The sequence below is a fragment of the Pempheris klunzingeri genome, chromosome 2 (genome assembly GCF_042242105.1).
Source record: "Pempheris klunzingeri isolate RE-2024b chromosome 2, fPemKlu1.hap1, whole genome shotgun sequence".
In the NCBI taxonomy this organism is placed as follows: domain Eukaryota; kingdom Metazoa; phylum Chordata; class Actinopteri; order Acropomatiformes; family Pempheridae; genus Pempheris; species Pempheris klunzingeri.
Window position 1 is genome coordinate 17,623,788 of NC_092013.1, and position 17,836 is coordinate 17,641,623.

A 17,836-nucleotide genomic window follows, 5' to 3' on the forward strand; every position below is an offset into this window, starting at 1 on the left:
GACTATGGCCATGTTACAATACAAACAAGCACTCTGTGGGTGGTAGGAATCCAATATGCCCCATAACTTGCTCTGTATTCAGCAGATAACTTCCGATTTATTTGTGATCCCATGGATTAACTTTCAAGTTCTCACACAAAGACCTTTTAAGTTTTCCCTGGTGGAGTTGTATTTGGTATAAAATCACAACCAAAGACTCTTCCTGTCTGCATGCATCTTATATATTACATGTAGACCCAGGTCGGATTTCTTTCTTTTTTTCTTTTTTTTTTTTTCCTTTTCCTGTTGTTTTTTTAATATCAAAATGGCTCTTTCTTGGACAATATCATCTTGGCCACTGTTGACAGCATTGGGCCTTCTTAGCTGCTGTAGTTTTGGCTGGTGTGAGGCCTCAAGGACTAGAGGTTCGACCTCAGGAGTTAGTAGACAGGAGCAAGGACCCTCATCACTTGAACGAGTTAAGAGAGGATGGGTGTGGAACCAGTTTTTTGTGGTGGAGGAGTACACGGGCACAGAGCCTCTATACGTGGGGAAGGTAAGTCGTCTAATTTTATAATATAAATATCTTACCAAGGACTTTGCAAATCAATGTTGATTCATTGCATTTTTGTTTTTGAGAAGAAAAAAAAAAGTTTAAATTACGTAGTTAAGATTCAGTCAAGACAAACACAAGACTAGCACTAACTAGCGCAGATGTCTGCGTACTTCTGTCCTTAGGATGAATACATTAGTAAGAGGCTTACCCAATTGCATCAGCTCTATGTAGCAGCAGACATTTTACTAATGAGCAAAGTTCAGTTTCTCCAAAAGGGAAAGCTGTTCTTGTCCTTAAGGAGCACTTCCAAGACATAGATATACAGCACCCAAATATAGATATACAACAAACCAAACAGGCCTCCAAGGGCATACATCTGTTAATAAATTAGTTCACTATTTGAGGGGATAAACAAATTTGTGTTGACATGCTTTTTATACATAGAGGCACACAAAATCTTCTTGTTCTAAAATAACTGGTGCAGTTAATGTAATTTGTACTTCAATGGCATGGACTTTAATTATTAGTCTCCTGCTTTTAATTTTATCAGAGTTGGTCATATTTGATTGTATTGTATTGTAGAAAGCGACTATTGCATATATTTTTCAGTTATGTGACATGATAATTAAGTTTGCGTTTTTTCCAGATGTTTTTTCTTTAATTAGAAAAAAAAACAGTGATTCAAGCTTTGCTTTAAGAAAAAAAAAAATTCATGGAGCTCCAAATGATTCACATTATAATTCTCGATATATAGCTGAGAATTTTGCATATTTTGCTAGTGTCCAGTGTAGAGCACTGTCTGAAACAAGCATTACATTCAGCTCAGCTGTATCATTATTGTAATATTATCATTGTATTGTAATATTCCATTTATTTAACTCAGTACACAATAACTGCATTTTTGTGATTGCAGCTTTTTGGATAAGTACTTCAAAATGAAGCTCAGTTAAAGATGTTTACTTGCCGCACCTTAAATTAAATCAGCGTGATCTGTGATCTGACAAGAGTGCAGCTTTTGCGGCCCCTTCAACACAATATGGGGCCGGTGGTACTGTTGTGCCCACTGACCGGCCCATGCAGCAAGAGCTGGTAGGGATGCACAGCAGGATTTCAGGCAGACATTAGTGACTGTGAAACACATGGAGGAGCCCTGTTTGCCTGACTCCAGGTATTCACCAGCTAGCTGCTTAGGTGTGTCTCTGCAGCCACGATCACATGCTCAGGAACCTCAGCATAATTGTCTTGATCGTAGCTGCAAGTTATAACCCTAATAACAGCAGCTAACAGTTAAAGCTTATTTATTATTATTACCATGCACAGTACTATTGAGCCACCCTAAATCACTGCGGTGGAAATTCCACCCTACTTCTGATCAGTATGAAAACAACTTAAGCCGACCTGCCTCAGCAATATGGTTCATTTGGAGCCACTGAATTACTTACAATTAAACAATAATTGCATCGTAGTTAATTGTATGCCCCTGCCAGGTTTGCACCTGCAAGAGGTCAAGACCATGACATCATGGGCTTTAAAAGAAGAGGAGATAAAAATGAAGTCTCAGGGGCTTTCTGCAAAAAGCTACCTCTGAGAGGTGCTTTATCACCAGTAAACAAGCACTAAAACTTTTTGCCCCTGCAAAGACATTAACCATTAAAAATTTAAAGCTCTAAACACACTTCTGTGTCTCCACTATATTGTCCAAATATATATACAGTATTTTCCCTCAACAATACTGTCACTTTTTTAAACACCATCTTTTGGTTTGGCAAGCCCTCGCATGCCACTATTGTGACCTCATACAACTGAAGAGAGGAAGGCATTTTTTGAAAGAATGGTACTCATTCTTAGCTGTCAGTAGTTTTGTAGCATCTGTTCAATGTAGGAGTTGCTGTGGTTTTGAGTTTCATTTCACTCCTACGTCCCTGTTCTCGTTGTTATCTAACAATAGGAGCCTCAATGTTCTCTGATTCCACTCTGCTTTGTTGTGCTTTAGAATCTCTCAAAGCTGTAAAAGTCCATTGGATACTTTTAATGCGAACAGAGTACTCTGTTGATGTTTTATGTGAAAAGCTTTCCAAAGGAAAACTACTGGAAGAGTTTGTTGTGAAGTTTTTACTTTAGGATGATACATACCTAAAAAAAAAAAAAGTCAGCAGTCGCAACATCCCACCTTCAACTTCTCTTCTCGAACCTCTTGCTCGTGCATTGTCACAGTTTGTTGCGTAAAATTTGAATATTGTTGAAAAAAAAAACTTGTTGCCTTGGACATACAAAATGCTTTTTGCCATTTTTTCATCAATATTCCATTTTACGCTAGTGACTGCAGAGCGAGCTTTCCAGGTGATTTCTTTATTGTGTGTTGTATTGATGTCGGAGTGTTTTCTTTAATGATTTACTTTAAAGATTAGAGAGGCTGCTGTCATCTGTCTGTGCTCTCTCCGCAGCTCAGTCAATATAACGCATCTTCTGCCGTGCAAAGGATTGTGGGTCAGAACAGCCAAAAAAGTGTGCTGGAAATCCATACTGCTAGGACGGATGATTTGTTTGGCATAGTGCATTTGACAAACATGTACTGGGACATACTAACTAGTATGGAAGTATGAGGACTGAAATGCACCGCTTGTGTGTATATTTATGTGCGTTCACTCCTTCCTCTGCCCTGTGTTCCTCTTGCAAGGAGGCAACGATTATTCCACCGCTATGTTTATTCATTCACTGACTGCTGCACTGTCAGGACTCATGTTTTCTTCTTCTGCTTTTGTTCCCCTGTGCTTCGGATAATCGTCCATCAGTCCCTCTTCCCATCCAAGAAGAAGTACACAGCACTAGAGCTGAAGTAGAAAACGTGCGTGTTGACGGTGCAGTCAGTGAATTCGCATAGTGATGGAATAACCATAACTGCTCCCCCACCAACCATCTGATTGGTTCTGAGTACAAGAGTAGGTAAAATTTCAGTCAACCAAATTTTCTGTAGTCACAGCCCTATAATTTAGCTGATTTACTTATTGAGCAGTACACAACTACTACGCACTAAAGAAAGCTTTGTACCTCTTTGTTGTGCAAATAAACAGAAGGAACTTATCTAAGAGCCCAGGAACTATTTTAGGATCTCGAGACACACAACCAGAAGAACCAGAGACTAAATTTAATTCCTTTACCACAGTCCCTGGATCACAAAAAGTCTTCTCTTGAGGAAGCACTTTCTGATCACATAGCATCAGGTTGTATTTTACAGTTCACTGGTCTCCCATTGTACAACTTCATTCATACAGCAAACAACAGGGGAGTGAACAAATTCCTAATTGTTTCACTGCAGTTGCCTACTGAAGTCGATATAATGAAGCATAAACACTCAGCAGATCATAGCTCCTTTAGAGGCAGGCGCTCTGGAGTTTTTCAACTGCTTTTTTCGCCTCTGCCTGTATTTGCATCCAGCAAATAAATCCTGTCTGTTGTGTTTTTTTGCTGTGTGTGTGAAAACTCCATCTCAAACACAACTTTTGTTTCTAAATCCATGATGGGACTAATTTGTTGAATCTTCAGTTCTTTAATAATGCGCAAAAGAGACACCTCGTTCTTTGTGAGGTTCCTGCTGTGGCTCCTTATTTCCTGGAGCAATTTTGCCAGGCAGTGACATCATTCATTGTGATGACAGCCACGGACATGCTCTTCTCTGTGATGCTAAGGACAACGTCTTGACACCAGATATGAGATTATTGATTGTTATTTTTCTAATGTATTTATAGATAACGAGTATGTCAAGTAAAATCTGTTTGCTATCATCTAGGTGCCAATGCGCGCATTTGGGAGAACGCCTGCTTTGTTTTTTCCTCTCTTCTCATTCACATCCTATTCATCAGCTGTTTTTCAAATGAACCTCAGTGAGTTGATGAGAGTGGACAGCATGTATGATTCTATTGCTTTACATAGGACATGATTTGAAAAGACGGAATATTAATGCAGACAGCATCAGACTCAGCGATGAGTCCCCTTGTTTCTAATCATTTAGACATGGCAATTGACCAGCTAATATTGCATCTGCATATATTGATCTCTCTATTCCTACAAATGAAGGGAGATGTTTTCTCCAGACAGGGCCGGGTGTTACAGAATAATTATCCTTTGGCCATTATTTGTCTGCCATTGTGATTGTGTTTGCATTCCTGCTGGCAAAACCAACAACAAGGCCAGCGGGCAGCAATGTTTGTCTGCTGAGGGACAGAGAGATAGACTGAGAGAAATTGAGCGATACATGAGGACAGGAGTGAAGGAGGAGGAAAAGGCTGCAAAGGGAGAGTTGGAAAGAAGACACTGACTTGTGATTCATTACAGGACAGGGTGCCAGGGAAGGCAGTGAACTGATATAAAAAGGCTGAAGGGAGCTCGAGGGAGGGACACAGCAGGAGGCGAAGAGAGATGATTTTATTAATAAAATTATCTAAAGCTATTGCACTTCATGCGAAGAGGGCATCGGCCAGTGCTATCAGTGCTTTTAATGGTGTGTGTGTGTGAATGGGGATGTGACTCTGTCTCTCACACACACACACACACACACACACACACACACACACACACAGAGATGAACTCTTTTGAATTTTTGGTATCAACACTTCAATTTGAACCGTAGATGAATAAAGCCAAACAGTGTGCCTCTGTATTCGATAATTACATTTTTGTTTTGTTTTTTTACTTCACCCGAACACAGCAAAATTGCCAAGCTTGCTCTGTCTCATACTGTAGCTTCCACTGCTCTGCTAATGAAACCAAATTTACCAATAAAATGGTCTCTCAGATTACATTAAACTGGCAGCTTTGGTCAGTCAGTACATTCAGATAATAATACCCTGTGGACTTAAATGATACAACTATATATTTTTTTTTCTTCAAATATGTTCTGTAATGAAAGGAAGGAAATTGGGAGCACACAGGACATTCACCCTTGTAAGAGACGGAGTTGCTGTTGAGCCCAGATAATCCTAAATGGCTGCTGTTAAAGGAAGCACTGGAGGCAAAAATGACACATGCTTGTTTTCCTCGGCCATGTTGCTTTCGTCCTCCATCTTGACAAAAGCTGTCAGAGATAAATCTATTGTTGGTGTGTGTGTGAGAGAGAGAGAGAGAGAGAGAGAGAGAGAGAGAGAGAGAGAGAGAAAGAGAGAGAGAGAGAGAGGGAGAGTTGGACTGTGTGTGTCATGTACATAAAGGTTTATATCTTTGCAACAAGAAGTATAGTTCAAGGTTTTTGCGTACAGTCTCATAGAGTTTTATGTATCCTTCAAACCACCTGGTCTTTGAGGATGTTCCTGGCATGGATTTGTTTTATTCTGTCCCAGGATGAACATTGAAAAAAGTTGCATGCACAGTCCACTGTACTTCTTCGTCTATTGTTAACTCTCAGCTCATAAATTGAAGCCAATTGAAATAGATGGCCTCGTCATTTTTGTTCGCCAAAAGGTCTTCGACCTTCTAAAGGATATCAGTTGGATTTATTGTGTATTGTATTCTGTGGTTGGTCTGGTTTGGGCAAAAGCAGGTTTGGTGTAGTTAGGGTTAGGGATTGTAGGGTTATGTAGTTTGTATTTAAGGTATAGCTTATTGCCTAATCCTCAAAATAAACATGCTGTATATAGTTTTATATTTGCTGCCATTCTACTTATTTTGTTACATAAACTGTTCTTCAAAAATAGCAGCTTTCCAGAAAATGAATGAAAGAATAAAAAAGAGTGAAATAGGAAAAGACTGATGGATTTTTTTTCTCCATCTGTGTCATATTTCAGAGTTCCAGCTGTGCTACTTGACACTCGAGTAGTCTTGGGTGGCATAATTCAAATGCTGTTTATGAGTTTATGAATGAGAGGAAAAAGTGTTTGGCCATTGACGCAGTCAATCAGACAACAGAAAGATGCAAGCACTATGCCTGTTGAAGCAATTCTCCTCATTGTAATGATCTAAGCTATAATTAGTCAAATCTAGGTCTCATTGTAGCAACATCACAAGGCTGTCATCAAAGGGGAACAAAACAGCTTAAGATTGCAGGAACGGAGAAAAAGAGCATCACAGCTGAGGCTGGTGCCGTTGGACTTGGCGTTTTAAGGAACCACATTTGTCATTTTGGAGGACGAGAAAGCCTTTTTTTTCTCCTTGGCTTTATCATCTTTTAAAATTATTTTTACATAGTGTTTTGTAATACCATGTTGTTTTGCTTTTTTTCTCTGTTATCTGCGTATTTCCATCCTCTATCTTCTGTGTAAGCCTTTGCAGGTCTGTCTCCCATCCCAACACCATTACCAACTCATTTTAATTTCTCCTCTCCCTCAGACTTATTTCTCTGTCTTTATCCCTTCCGTTATGCTGCCATTCACTCTCCCGTCCCTCCTCTGGCTCTGTCTTCCATGGTCTGTACCCTTCCTTCCCCATAGCTGTCTCCACCTTGGCTGTCTCTGATACATTCACCTTGTTAACACTTTGAAGCTGTTAAGATCAGAGAGCTTGACAAGCTGCTGAGAAATGTGGCAGGCCTACTCCTGATTACACAGACTTAAATATAAGACAGCCAATTTGCTCTTGCTTCAAAACCCTCAATAAAACAAGAATTCATTGCAGCCCACGTTCAGCTATATACACTGGAAGTGTAAAATTGTGCTCCCCAAATGTCTCTCTATTCTATTCTATGTTATTATATAGCACATTTAATTGTGCTTATTTTCAAATTCCAATTCATAAGCTTGTCATTTGAACATGTGTGACTTTCGCATGTTTTTAAGCGTCTGTAGGTGAAGTGCTTGAACACCAAATTATCACTAACCACTCTGTCATACATTTATTTAGTCTGAGTAACATGCTCTAAGATACTTTTAATGCACATAAGAGCTGACTACCAAATAAGAACAAAACTTTCCGCTGCTGCATGTGAGTCATATGTCATTCCCTTCAAGCAGGTTAGTCTTCAGTGACAGTTAGACACTTTGTTATGACACAAAGGTGAACTTGACAGGGCATCAACAACCTCCCTCTCTCTTGAGTCACCTCACAGCCCTCCACTGTAAACCCTAAAGCAATGCTTACTATTACTTACATAAAGCTTAACTTAAAGCAAGACAGTGAATCATAATAACTGCCAAGCTACAGTGACAAATACACTTATTAAGCAAGTTTAAAGGACACATTCAGATTTATTTTTGTCAATCTTATCCACAATATGTTACTTATAGTTGTGGAAGTCCTGCAGAAATTGTGCAGGTAACTAAAAGTAAGTAAAAAGAAACACTGTTCCTCTTTCCTTTAATCTAAGTCACACTAATCTAAAAATATGTGTATCATGTGGTGAGTATGACTTTTTACCCAAATTACGGCAGTCGGGCACTAAGGGAAGTAAAGGGACTAAAATACCTTTATGGTTAACCTTGCCAACCCTCAACCCTCCCGGGTTAGCATAATTACACATGAACGGACCCAAAAAATGGCTCTCAAAATATGTCGATTAATATCAAACTTAAATTGTTAAAGTGCATGCATTGAAAAAAAATACTCAGCATATGTTAAACTCCCTGTGCTTGCAGCCTTAAAAGGTGATCATAAAGTGTTTGTAGGCTCCTCACAGAGTGCAATTTGCAGCAGTGGTCAGGTTGAATTCAGTCAGTAACAATGGCTTCCAATGGTGACCCATTTACTAAAGCTGCCGTTCACTTCCATACAGGAAACTTTTTTCGACCACCTTTATCGGCTACACGGGAAATGTTATCAACAAAGGGTTAGATGTTGTGTGGTGGGCGTGTGTAGTGTGTTTTAGCCTTTCTTTCAATACTTCTGACTTGATTAATCAAAATCTTAGACGCTAAACCCAAACACCATTTCTGGTTAAGTACAAAGGGGAGGGGTTACTCCACTGTTGCCCATAAAGTTGGAATAATTGTTCAATACCCCTAATTTAGTTAAAGCCTGAAAACACAGTTTGCAAAGGTTAATTGTGGTTTAAGTTTCACTGTGATACGTTTGGAAGAGTTTGATCAATAAAGTTGAGAAGATCTACACTTTATTTATCAAGAATAAATCACATTGTCACAATCATTTCATGAGAAGAGGTAAAAAACATTTTATTCCAACTTTATGGGCAACAGTGTACATTTCACCATCAGATCACTGTATTCATCTGACGACACGGCTGCATGACTTAAAACACAAAGAGCTCAGACAGATGCATCAAGATTTGCCCAATGAAGCAGCTATGATTCTTGCTCAGCAGTGGTGGAGATTTTCTTTTTTCTCCACCTTCTTCTCATGTAAATTTGTTAAGGGCATGTTGGCACTCGTGGTTATTTTTTGCTAAGCGAGTGACGTCCTGGCTCTGACCTTTAGTTTGCGGAGAACAACTTAGCTAAGCGTAGTGTATGTGTTTTTCAAGCTGCCAACTTGAATCACTCCAGTGAGGATGGACTGACAGACGGATGGGTATATCCTGCCTGAGGGGGGGAGAAATACCATCATCCCAGCAGAATGATGAACCCACTATGTATGTATGTGTGTATATGTGCAAGCACTCACAGTAGGTGGTTGTGTGTGGCTGGGTGCGCACATGTACAGTAGGTAGGCACTTATATGCGTGGTGCCCGCATTTGTGCAAATGAATTAACACATGATGACAACATTTCACACACATTCTTGTCTACAGAATCTAATTTAGAAATACAGAGAGAGAATGTCTAGGGGAAACATATCCACTGGCGTATGACTATGCACATTTTTATTGGAGAACTCTCACAGTTTGGACCAATGAAACTTCTTTTATTGTAACTGAAATATTGATATCGCCAGAGTATCAGGCAGTATATTTTCTCTGACTGTTCATGTATTTGTCTTCAGGATGATTTTGGAGTGGTGAGAAAAGGCAAAAACAGATAGATAAAAAGGGATGGGAAAATGGATGAGTGAAGCAATATCGTGGCACAGGCTTGCATTATTCCACAGTTTTACGACAAATACTTAATGAAACCCCCCGCGAGGGTCATAGAAGCCTGTATTTAATTAAGCCTTTATAAAATATTAACCAGGGAGGCCAGGGCGATTTCCCCTCTCCCCTGGTCTGCTCAGTAGATTGAACCACAGTAGCACTGCATAGACGGCTCTGAATTATAATTTCAGATAGAAGGTGAGAGAGAGTGTGTGTGTGTGTGTGTGTGTGTGTGTGTGTGTGTGAGTGTGAGTGTGAGAGAGAGAGAGAGAGAGAGACAGAGAGAGAGCGCACATGTCTAGTGCTGACTAAAGAGCCAAAGGGGAGGTTGGGATGGGGGACCAATGCTGCTCCTACTGCTGCCTCTGGAATGTCTTCTAATCACATTAGGGGGGAACTATAGCTCTGATTTATATGGGCTCTTTTAAGTTCACTTTTTTCAGCCCCGGCACCTCCATGTCTCTACCTTTAACAATCTTTGAAATGACTTTGATCTCCTAGTTTGGGCGTCACATCCTGTGAAGGGCACAATGTGCGCAAAAGGTGTAAATCATCGCTAGAACTGTGGTGTCTTTTTTTGGTGATGGTGATTGCTGGGCTATAGGGAGCTCTAAGAAGGCCCTAAGCTGCAATTGCTATTGGGGAATAAGATAAGGGAATGGGTGGAAGAAATGTACTAATTTCATTTGGTCACGGCTGATGACCAAATGTAATTTTCTGACAACTATCAATTACACAAACCATCAGTATTCACAGCAGTTGAAACTAAATAGAAAATTCATGCAAAACGTGTGACATATTAATTTCAACTCAAAGGTCCAATGATTTTCTGCAAATGGAGCTGGCTCCTGTGTCATCATGTGATCTAACTGAGGAATGTTGGTCATGTGATAACAAGAGTCATATGTTGGGGAAAAGGTCGATGTCGAGTGTACTCAAATATAAAACAGTACTTGAATTTAATCAAAATAAATTACAGTACCTACTACAACACATAGTTTTCACAATGATCTTCTTTATGGAGAACACTTGATTTTTTGACTCGCTAACCTTTAGTGCTGTGAGGGTCCAGACATACCTATGAAAAGAAAATGAATAAATCTTACTTTAGTTGAGCGGACATTGCAGTGCAAAAGCAGATATTGGTGGGAAAACGAATCAAATACATTATCAGTGCACAATTGACAGTATGAACATTTTCCCACTTTGCAAATATACAATGTTATCTCATTATGATGATAAAACAAAACATAATTTGGGCTGCACTGCTGTATATTTCTAACAAAATGTTTTTTACTGTTGCAAATTAGTATTTTTTAAACAGCATTTCTTGGAGGAAAAAGGTTTGCTAATGGGTTAAAATGAAAGAAAATAGAATAAACAATATATAGGGAATGCATCATTTTATGAACTCGCTGATCTCATATTTACTTTGTCTCATTTTATAGATCCATACAGACTCTGATGAGGGTGAGGGCAACATCAAGTACACTATCTCTGGAGAGGGGGCAGGCTCCATCTTCATCATCGATGAGCTAACAGGAGACATCCATGCCACGGAGAGACTGGACCGAGAAGAGAAAGCCTTTTACACCCTTCGAGCTCAGGCCCGGGACCGCCTCTCCAACAACCCTCTGGAGCCAGAGTCAGAGTTTGTCATCAAGGTCCAGGACATCAACGACAGTGAGCCCAAGTTCTTGGAGGGGCCCTACATCGGCAGTGTGGCAGAGCTGTCACCCATAGGTAAGGCAAAAATCATGGTGCAGTCAGACAGGGACCATCTGAATAGCTGTTTGAAGATTTGAGCTCAGGGACGGCCCAAAAGTGCATGTATTGTACAGAATTACCAGTTATAGCACAGCTATTTTCATGATGCATAAGTAGGGTCTGTAACATAATGCTTTGTCCTGGGCTCAGGGGACACTCGAAAGTGCCAAGAAGAGCAATATGCTAAAATTCACCCCCAGAACGCAGACAGGAGATGTTAGATGAAAATAGTTGTGGAGTCAGTGAATTCATTGCGGATGAGAGGGAAGTAGCATGGCGACATGAACATTTGAGGTGGATCCCCTGCATGGACTGTGTCAGAGCTATGACCTGTAGTTAAAAAAGATGGAACATGAAGGCGCGGGCATATAAAGAAAGGAGATATGAATTGCATTACTCCCAGATGAGCTTTGTGGATGAGTTCTGACATACCGTTCCGGGGGGGAAATGATAAAGGGGGGAATAAGGGGTAAAGAGGAGCAGAGGAGAGGTGCTTAAGTAGAGTAGATAATAGTGAGGGTACACCACATTTTCATGGAAGCTATTGACATTGAAACTCCAGCGCTTTTAATCTTGACAAACATGTTTGTTATTGTGAGCAACAGTATTAGCGGCACCCCATGGCTGCTTAAAATCCTCGGCGAAATGGAAAAGGCAGGTGAATGAGGGTGTCAGGGGCTTCATTAGCATGGTATTAATGTCAAAGACAGAGCTGATGTGTAATAAACAAAATTCTGTTTGGCTGCCAAGTGATATCACAATACCACGTGCACTCAGAATGTTGTGTGTGCATGTGTGTTCATGCATATGCAGCGGAGGTGGGGGTGCTTCATGTTTGAGTGACTCCAGGAGTGGTGCAAAATGGAATGGCTCTTCCCTGTTCAAGCCTGATTGGAATTAATTCCTGCTTCCTCAGCATGATCCAAACCATGGGCATTTCTGCCTACAGTGCTCTCTAAAATTGAATGGTGTGTGTGTGTGTGTGTGTGTGAGTGTGAGTGAGTGAGCGGCAGAGAGAGTGCGAGGGGCACAGCAATTGAAAGGTTGCAAAAACAGGGGAGGGATAAAGAGAAAAGAAATAATGCAGAGTTTTTAAAAAAAAAAAAAGATGCAAAACCTTGGGAGGCAAGAGAGCTATTATCTACTCAAGAAAGAGAGAAATGGAGTCATAGAGACCACGCTTAGTTAATGTTAGTTAATGTAATCTTAATGATCACGACCCTTCCACTTTGGCTGCCACCCCTTGTTCGACCCTGTCGCACCTCAGTCAAATTATGCACTAAATGAGTGTGCAGTTCATGTTTTAAACATCATTGTGGAGCACTAGCCCTAATGAGGTAACAGCTACTGCTTAGTTAAGCATTCTCCCGGCCTGTTCCTGTTTCTTTTCTTTCTGCTGTTCTCCTGTTGAACATCAGCTAAGGCCAGCAGTATTTTTTTTGGCACGTCAGTGATAAGGTCACAAGCACAATGACAATAACTGAAGGGAGTGAAGAGAAAAAAAGAAAAATGAATAAGTGCAGGACAGAGCAGAACAGTGAGACAGCCGCATGTCCCTCACCAGCTCACGGGCCCTTCCCACACACTGCTGCGTGTTTGAAGCATAGCTCCAGAAGCTTGTCGAAGGATAAGGCTTTCACTGTTTCAAGTTTTTCTTATTATCAACAAATCGAAAACAGAGCTGACCCTATAAACAAGCACTGTCTGTGTAACCAAAGCTCTGTGAACCTCACAGCCTCACAGCCTCACAAAAAAAGTACAAACACATCTCTGGGTTACACTAGGTGATATATTTCTTAATTACAACGAACATGGGTGCTGTAGTTTATTTTAGGTAAATTCCACATATGGACTGTTGCTTATAGTACCCACTATAGCACCAGCAGTGTATGAATCCCCAACAAATATACTATTTATTCTGAGTGCTGGAGAGAGGGAGGGTATAAGAGACAGACTAAATGCACTGTTGGTTTTAGTCTTTTCATTGGATTTGTTGAAGAAAAAAAACCAACATTTAGAAACACCAGTCTTATCCCTTAAAACAACATGTTTTTCCAATGATTTAATATTTAGTTTGTTTCTGTCCTCATGTCCTTTGAGCTGTCTCATTGCCATCCATAATGTATTTTTATTTGTACCTGTAGCTGTTAGTAGCCCCTCTATTTCCTTTGTGCACTGCACCGTTAGGTAATTGTGTCATTTAACACCACAAAAATGAGGGAGATTTTATAAGCAGGCTTTAATAATGTATACTTGATTTTGTAACTTTTCCTGTGTGATTGCGCTATGCACTCAAAACCTGGTTAGACTCAGTACTTTTCATGTAATTTGGACACAGCTGCTGTGATCTAAAGCAGGGGTGCGTTTTATACGGTGATGGAGGCAGGTTGCAAGCATTAGTCACACCAGTGATATGCTCACTGTGCTGTTTTACAGCCAACCATACAGCAAACTGCCTCGGAAAACGTGAGGCCATAATAGTAAGAAAGTAATCAGTAGTAAGCTGCCTGGGGCATATTCATTTTTACTTATCACTCCTGTCATGTCTCCCAGCGTACGTCTCTGTCATGGCTTTACAGCCTCCACCCCTGCCCCCTTCTCTTTTTGCAGAGGCTTCCTGTCCGTCCGTCCGTCTGTCTGCCTGTCTGCCTGTCTGCCTGCTTGCTCAGCATCTCCCACTAAGAATAATACTTGTGTACATAGCCTGTTTGTTTTTCAGGGTTGATCAACTCTAAAAAGGAGAAGAGAGGGCAAATAAAATAGGAGTGGCAAAGATGATGATGAAGTGTGAGGGCCTGAGCTCTGTGTTGTCCTTTGGAAAATGTGCCGCTAATGAAATTGCAGTCCTAAATCAAATTTGCAGTGCATGGGTGATTGAATGTTGCTCTGAGAACCATGCATGTCTTTATGCCGGAACAGAAGAGCGAACATGGTTGGAGTCGCTCTGCAGAACGTTAGCTGTGTCCTCTGACTTGTGATGATAAAGACTGTGAAAAATTGATTTAATGTGGTGTCTCGGTAGAGGACATCCTGGACTGAACCCAACCAAAAAGAAGCTGACTTGAAGATGTGGTTATAGGATTACAATTAATTGAAGCTCAAATGAATATGTGTTGAATATTTATATTATATAGATTAAAAAGTGTAAAATGTAGTTTAGTTGGAGCAAACTGAGACAACAGTCTGGCTTAGAAGTAAAGAGCTTCACTAACTGCTTTTTGCTGTCTCCTTTATTACCAGGAGGGTGTAACTTTAGCTGGCATTGCTGACCAAAATTAGAAGTGTTCCACAAATGAGTTAACCGAGATTGGTTCCATGATTTAATTGATTTATTATTGTAACTTTCATAGTTTTGAAAGCTTCTTCGGCAAAGTACAGTGATAGGAGTACACTAACTTGCAGGACAGCGTTTAGCACCACAGCAAAAAGGTTCAAATTTAAGCAAGGCCAACTGGGGCCTGTGTCAAATATTCCCTGCAGTTTGCATACTCTCCCAGCAGCCACTCTGTGATTGACTGGCCACCGGTTCATCGTGTTTCCCTGCCTTACGGTCAGTGCATCAGCAGAAAATATGAGAAAATGCATCAGTTTTTCTGAAATGATGGTGCATTGAAGCAATGAATCCCCCATCTGACTTTTGTTTGTGCCTTCCTCCCTTTGGAGGCGCCAAGCACTGCAGAACGGTGATTTAATTGTTTCCTCATCTTTCCTTCTGGATCTGATATGACAGATGCACAAAGATCAGAACTCTTTCTCAATTGTCTTTTAAAGCAGAACTCAAACAACAGTATCACCATTATTTGTCTCTGACTGGAGTACAGGTGGTAAATTCGCTGGCTGAAAATGGTGGGCCCCATTCTGGACCCCAATCTTGAATTGAGTACATTCAAAACAATTTCGTTATGCTTTTCACTGCAACACATTACAGATTCTGAAATTTATCTGACCAGTTCTAACTCAAAGCTCATGCTATGGCTGCGTGCCCCTGAGCTGACTTCAACGTCTGTTTCAGACTATTCTCTAGGTTAGCTGCTTTGTATGTATGTATGTATTCAAGTTGTATGACTATATACTGTATGAATACAGTATGTGTGCATACCTCATATCTGGAAAGGAAAGAGAACAGTTTTATCTGATATAAGAATAATACAGTTTTGCTTGCCTTGTATTAGTAGTTTTACTTTATCACGTTTGAGTATGTTTTTAAAGCTTGAAGGAACAATGTGTATGATGTAGCCAGAGCTTTAGTTCATTGAGTTTGAACGAGATGTGGCAATGACGAGACATTTTTGCGGACACTGAACGATTTATTACGGATTCCACATTGCACCTTCAAACATATAAAGATGTGCTGTATTCTGAAATCTGAAGAACTGTGTATTACAGCTCTATATGGATGCTCACTTAAAGTCCAACAGGTCATCTTTCTGTTCATGGCTCATCATCCCCTGTATTTTCTACCTACGATGTTAAAAGCTAATGTTGCATCATGTCCATTTGTGAGGTTATGTTAGAGGTACAGGTCTTTCCATTTAAAACACCCAGTCCTACATTATAAAAGACCTTAAATTCATCTTTGGCAAAAAGCCCTGTGCCACCCTAAAAGTCCCAATAACACTCACCGAGGCCATTTAAAGTTGCATAATGCGTTGACACACAAAGAGATAAGCAACCAAATACTTTCAGGGTTTTTTTTTTCCTTCTTTATAAAAACAGAACATAAAAGACAGGTCTTTGTTTTTGAAGCAATTTCTGGTTAAACAAAAAGGATCTTTCATGTCTAGCTCTGTAAGGATCCTTTCTTCGCTGTTGTCAGACACTTCGAATTACAATCTGAGCCTGTCAGTGGCAAAAACAAGCACTTTTAGTGGAGTTACTTTGATCTGGAGCGATTGTCCTGAAGGATTACATTGCAACCATTACAGCCCGTTCACTGCTAGTTCTGCTTGCTGCCGGTGATCTACTTGACCAGTTTTTGTACCTACTAGTCAAAATAATTAAAAAATATGAATAATTAAAATTTCCTTGTATGTTTCAGATTTGTTACTATTTATTTATTTTTTGTAGATGTGGGTCTGTTGGGTCCAATTTAAATCATCTGTTTTATGTCATTTAGTTAGTGCTCATGCAGAGTTTTCTCTGCTATATTACTTCAACCGATGTTTTTTAATCATTTAGTTTTATATTTCAAATTAACTTTCTGTTCTTTTTGTCTCCATTTTCTCAATTATGAGAACATCTTTCCTCTAAGTAAAGCTTTCCCAAAATAATTTGGGTGTCCCAAAGGAATTTTGCTTGCAGCAAAGCGTACAAATGCTAGAAAAGTGAGAGAAGCTGAGATTTAAAAAAATAGTGCTCTCATGATTACAAAAGCTACTAAGCCAAAAATAACAGAATATTTGCATTATATATATTATGATTGTCTGACAGTGGAGACAGAAGGATAGGCTTGTGGCTTAGTGCATATATTTAAAATGTAATTGATATCCTAGCCCTATGATGGATAAATGTGACTGTAGAGGACATGGGAAATTATTTATGTTCTATTTTTGTGTCGTTTCGGGTACTGTGTGTGTGTGTGTGTGTGTAGCACTAATAGATGTGAAGATGAGAGCTTGTGCTCTGCATTTACCTTTCTATATGAATATACGTAGGATGACATGTTGAGCTAATGTTTATGTTTTGCAAAGCTTCATCATAATTCATCAGTTTTTTTTTATTTGGATTCATCTCTTTTCCTTCTGTTTTCTCAGCCCAACTTAAGTGTTTAGATATTGTTGTAGCTTTGGGCGAGGCCTCAAAAGTTTTAAAAACCCAAATGCTCAAATAATGTTAAATTGGTATGCCACTTGACAGTATTATGTACACTTGTCATGGCATCTTCAACAGTTCAACGGATAGATTGAGCTTTTGGAAACTATATCTTGCAGCCATACTGCAGAGACATTATTGGCAGTGACACACTGACACCCCAAACTAATGCTATGCTCCACACGCCCAGCTAATATTGAAGTAATAAAGACAAGCCTTTTCCAATTTGAAAAGAGAATTACACCGTGTTAGAGCGTGCATACTAAGACATCCACCAAATTTTTATTTTATTTTTTTTCTTTCTTGTTTGACTGACTGGCTAAGTAGCACAATTTGTTGGGTTTGAAAGCATTTAGCCACTGATGCAGACGTCCTTTCCTGCCATTCAAAGGCTGGGTGACAGTGAGGGAGTCAGTTGGAAATGTGGCTTGGAGAGGTGGCTCTTGATGGTGGAATCACAACAGGGTGAAAAGTTTCCACGGAGCTAATCCTGTGATTGATGTGGTTCCATTAGAGAGGACCTCAGGACCTCTGAGTGGCAGAGATGTGACACGACACGACATCTGTGCTGTAGCCTCTAACCTCAGGTAACACTGACTGACAAGTGAGAGCACAGTGTCCAAAGAACAACAGGCAGGCAAATAGCAGTCTGATAACAGACATTACGCTGACCACTATCCTCAGCTATTATCTACTTATGACAAAAGCTGATGTGGTGGAGAATTGCCAAACACAAAGGACAACAGACAAAGTTCAAATTACCACCATGGTGGTCT

The 17,836-nt window shown here is 40.0% G+C and overlaps 1 protein-coding gene across 1 annotated transcript in view; it reads left to right on the forward strand.

The window, feature by feature from the left end:
• The first annotated feature begins 304 nt into the window (after positions 1–304).
• The window catches only part of LOC139209338 (cadherin-22), a 65,460-nt gene continuing 47,928 nt past the window's right edge, over positions 305–17,836 (forward strand). Inside the window, exons 1-2 of the mRNA XM_070838991.1 lie at positions 305–535; positions 10,931–11,225. Coding sequence (XP_070695092.1) covers positions 305–535; positions 10,931–11,225 — 526 coding nt within the window. The remainder of the gene's footprint in view (positions 536–10,930; positions 11,226–17,836) is intronic.